At 35.4% G+C, this 4,961-nt stretch overlaps 1 protein-coding gene across 2 annotated transcripts; it reads right to left on the bottom strand.

The window, feature by feature from the left end:
• Window positions 1-218: 218 nt before the first annotated feature.
• LOC110720809 (ras-related protein RABA5a-like) lies at window positions 219-4,637 on the bottom strand. Of its 2 annotated transcripts, XM_021899849.1 has the most exons (5): window positions 4,368-4,637; window positions 4,045-4,141; window positions 1,769-1,946; window positions 1,331-1,679; window positions 219-727 (listed from the first exon to the last, which is right to left on the bottom strand). In XM_021899849.1, exons 4-5 carry the CDS (start codon window positions 1,668-1,670, stop codon window positions 393-395), a joined length of 675 nt encoding a protein of 224 aa, XP_021755541.1. In that variant the 5' UTR covers window positions 1,671-1,679; window positions 1,769-1,946; window positions 4,045-4,141; window positions 4,368-4,637; the 3' UTR covers window positions 219-392. The 2 variants fall into 2 exon arrangements, with proteins under 2 accessions (XP_021755541.1, XP_021755542.1); XM_021899850.1 differs by lacking the exon at window positions 4,045-4,141.
• Between the last annotated feature and the right edge of the window lie 324 nt (window positions 4,638-4,961).

The following is a 4,961-nucleotide window of genomic DNA, read 5'->3' on the forward strand; positions in this document are numbered from 1 at the left end:
AGAATACAATTTTCGTGCATTTATCTACATAAATTTTATAGTTCAGTAATTCTGCAGGAAATTTTGTTTGTTAAGGCTTTGCCACCAGTTAAAGTCGATAAGAACAACCATGTCATCGTTGTGATAAACTGGTCTGCTTTTTCATGACTACATACGGAGTAATTATTACATTTTCACTATAAGGCAATTTAATCATGCAGGCAAAATACAGATGAATATACAGCAACCTACACCACAAAGACTAGAAATTTTATTAATCTTCAACGAATAAATTTACAATATTAGTCTTTCATACTTTCATGATAGCATCCAGTAATAAATGAATGAAATAACCACAAATGATTTAGTTTCCAGAAGCATCAGGACAACAGCATAGGCATCACATTTCCGAGTTAAGAACTGCAACATCCAGCCTTTTTTGGTTGTTCCACGGTGGTATTTTCGTCTCCTTGCAGAACGACTGTCCGGCCATTACTCAAGGACGATAAATCATTCTTCTTTAACTCGTGGGATTGCATAACTTTACGACTTAAGATATTATAAATCTCTATAACAACGGTCTGGAAAGCAGCAGCCACATTGGACGAATCTAAGGCAGAAGTCTCAATGAAGAACAGGCCTTGTGCCTCTGCCAAAGCCTTCCCTTCAGCAGTTGACACCTCTCTTGCATCTTTGAGATCCGATTTGTTCCCTACGAGTATTGTAACCACATTCATATCGGAATGCGCTGCAAAACAATTATCATAATATATCAATTCAACGAGAGAATATTTAATTGGAAGGGAACCTAATACAGTCTTAGCACTCATCACATAACCTGTTGATACCCAAGAAGGGCACTTTTTGGTTTTAATCAACAGCTCAAATTGATTAGATAGATCTTTATGGACAAGCTTCAGTTTAAAACTTTTACAGTACTACCGTCATTTTCAATTTCCTTTCTTCACATATTATTGTACAGAGGAAGTGGCAAGAGAGAAAAACAGAGAGAGAGAGAGAGAGAGAGAGAGAGAGAGAGAGAGAGAGAGAGAGAGAGAGAGAGAGAGAGAGAGAGCATGAAAAGAGAGGAGGGGGAGAGGGGGGAGGAAAGCCAGAGCTGTAAGATGACAATCTTAGCAATGTAGTTTTAAACAAAATGTCACAATTAGCAAAAGCATATAATCAACTCACAATTAAATGCTTCTAAGTACAGATGCTATCTACCTTCAAACATATTGAGAATTGAGATAATATAATTGAACAGAAGTAGGCATTGATGTCATGGATTGGTGCTTTATGATATAATTACCAAACACAACCAATAATCAGGTAAATCCATATATATGCTTACTGTGAAGTTCATTGAGCCATCTGCTAATGTTATTGAATGTTTGGCGTCTACTGATATCATACACCAAAAGAGCCCCAACTGCACCTCTGTAATATGCTGATGTAACAGCTCTGAACCGCTCCTGACCAGCAGTGTCCCAAATTTGAGCTTTGATTTCCTTTCCATTTATCTCCATCTTCTGCGTTTGAAACTCTACGCCTATAGTAGACTTTGAATTTGGGTAAAACTCATCTCTAGCAAATCTTGCAAGCAAATTAGACTTCCCAACAGCAGAATCACCCACTAATACTATCTTAAAGAGATAATCCTCAGTAGTTTGTTCCTCTGAATAAAATGCCATCTTAAACACCTGATGATAAAATCAGCTTAGACATTCAAACAAAGGGTCTTCTAGTCTTCAAAAAATAAAAATACATATCAAGAGTTTAGTAACAGTACCAGAATATAGATGCTTCTTCCCTAGTGAAGTGACATGAAATATAGAGAGCAAGTGAAGACTATGCAAAACCCTTGAAAGGAAGCCAAGAAAATCATCAATAGTAAGGTACTCACTGATTCCTCTAAGCAAACTCGCAAAGTTCCCACCAAAACAGCAAGCAGGGTAGCAATAGCTAACCTGTAACAGGGGAAAAAACGTACAAATTATGGGCACGTCTATTTAATGTTCACAGCTAGATGGAAAAACAAATATATAAAGGAATCATATAACACAGAAAACTCATTTTTACATCAACTTAAACCACATTACGCAATAACCAACACCTCATACAGTCTACTCATGGGTTAATCATGGTTGGATGATATGAAATTGCTACACTTATTCTGCATTTACCAACATCCAAGGTAGGATTTTGGATCATTAAATGACCTTCAAAAATATCCTATATGATTACCATTTACCAATCATTTCATGGTCAAGTTTGAAAATATTGTCAACAGAGAAATTGTTTATATGTATTCAACCGATCTTATGTTTATCAAGTTTCATGATGTAAAGTGTACAAGGATTTCAAAAGGCAAATCGATCCTCATAGGCTTTCAATGATACCTTTCTACAATAAAGTAAAACTTGAAATGTCATGAATAAGAAGATTTGATTGTTAGTTGAGCTAGTTGAAGCATACTAAGTTTATACATTCAAGAAGAGCTGAACAAGATTCAGCAGGGAGAGAGCAAAAGTAACTGCAACTCCCACTATCTCGGCATTCTATATCCTATTCTTATCAGATATCACCCTTGGGACAATGACTTCTGGAAATATACTTTTTGCCTACTATGCAATAATTCAATATGACGTAAAGAAAAGGCTTTTCTGATGAGATTATTGGTGAGCCTTATGTACAGCACTACTACAGCCTTCATCTCCTAGATGAGTGAAAATCCATACAAATTTTGGCATTCATGATATTCCATGGATGTTTGCTTTAGCTCTAAATTATGTGGAAGATTAATCGATACAACCACTTAATCAAGATCTCCGATGACCTTCTCTTTTCCTACTTTAGAGCACTACATCAGTGACCCAATTTTGAGCAAGGAGGATTGTCATACAAAGGGACTTCAACCACTTAAGCTCATTAAATTCCCTTAAAATTGACCTCTTTCCTCAATACAAAGGGACTTCAACTACTTAAGCTCATTAAATTCCCTTACAATTTGACAATATTTGGGGAAAAGAGAGCCATCGAGTTTCTTAGTGACACTGGAAGCAATTGGTTGATCTCATTCCATGAGCCTTGATGTAACTGGTATTTGTATTCTATTACACTAATTTTCACCAACAACAACACATCCTCAATCCCAATAGGATGGGGTCTAATGCATGAATAAGATTGGCCATTGACAAATATTATCTTCCTATATTCACTACTGATCCCAACTGCTTCATGTCATTTTGCACCTCCCTCCCCATTCAAGTCATCTTTGCCCTCCCTTGGCTTCATCTAGAATCCAATTTCTCTCATATCAATGCTTCTATTGGTTGACGTTTCACATGCTCAAAACCGAAGTTATTTGTTCTACCTTATCCTATCCTCAATACTGTACTTGCATTTTTAACCTTCCTTCAAATACCATCAATTTGAATTTTATCTCTAACGCTGTTTTCACACATCCATCTCTAACCGATGCATCTTTGCAGATCCAATACAAGGTCAATTCATGTATTTCACTGATCTTTGCTATAGTTCTGTTTTAAAAAACTCCATAGTAGAGAAATTAAAAAAAAAATGAGGTTGAGCTCTTATTCAACTAACTATAATCGAGAGGAATAAAATCTTCAGGTAAATTAGTCTAAATTCATACCACATACAGCATTGAGCAGGTTAGAAATGCACCTTGATTCTATCAAGGACTGATCATCATTCAACCAACAGCGTCACAATTAAGGTAACTATTGGAGGTAGCATTGCACCAGCTTTGAAAGTTTTACCAATGCCATGATTTTTAGTATAATTAGGTGAGTTTCAGCCAAAGAAATCAGTACAGATGTATAGAATCTATGACCAGCTAGATAGACCTTAGTGGATAATCAATAAGTATTAGAAGTCAAACACCCAAACATAACATAAATCAGCGAAGTGATCACCAAAGAATTTGGATTCAGATCACGGGTTAATCACCAGTACGTTTTGCACAATTTTAATTTCAAAGCAATTAAATAATTCAGACGCAAAAGCTAAAATGATGTTCTAGGCAACAAGAGAGAGACGAACCTGAGTACCGTAAGTACGCAGGCCCGTCCCTGAACTAGGGCAGGAAGAGAGGCCGCCCTGAGCCCAGGGAGAAAAAATCCATTTTCAAAGCTCCATCCTAACATCAAGGGTTTTGCAACACATTAGCAATCAAATCTGACTCAATTATCAATTTAAATTCTTCTCGCTTAAAAGTTTGAATAGCAAATTCCAGCATTCCAGTAATTAAATGTAACCAATAGTTCCATAATCAATCCACCCTAGAAGAACCCTAAATTCAATTAAATCAACCATTAACACTAGATTTTGAAACTGATATTCGATGATTAACAAAAACATCTTACCTAGGCTTCAATGGAGGAGAGAAAGCTCACACGCCGCTTCAACGGAGAATTCAGAGTAGCCGCTTCAATGGAGGAAAGAGACAGGGAGGGGTGCACGTGAAAAACTCCAATATCCTTTTGGAAAGGTTTTTTTTTTTTTTGGATACTGAACTCGTATTACACTTCGTTGTTTTTATTGGTTCTACGGTTATACCAGGTTAGAAAATGTGCAATGCACGGTTTATATAAAGTCTATTTCTAATTTGTATATTTTAAAAATAAATCGTTATTATACATAAATATAAATAAGAATTACGTATATTTTGTAATTTTACATTTTTTTTAATTTTAATTCATAGAATAGAGGAGGTCATTTATTAGTGTGCTATTTAAAATAAATTCAATCATATAATCATATAACTAATATATAAAGCTAAACTTTTAGCCAAGCAATGAGACAGCGACACTTGGCGTTTCAACTTTTCGCCAAGTGTCGTGCCACGTAGGATAGAGTTATATAGAATTAAATTTGTAGGATAAAAAAGGTAGTTTAGAATTTTATTATTAATTAAATTTGGATAGAAATTTAGGATAAAATTATTAATTTAGAGTTTT

This window comes from Chenopodium quinoa, unplaced genomic scaffold (genome assembly GCF_001683475.1).
Source record: "Chenopodium quinoa cultivar QQ74 unplaced genomic scaffold, ASM168347v1, whole genome shotgun sequence".
NCBI lineage: Eukaryota > Viridiplantae > Streptophyta > Magnoliopsida > Caryophyllales > Amaranthaceae > Chenopodium > Chenopodium quinoa.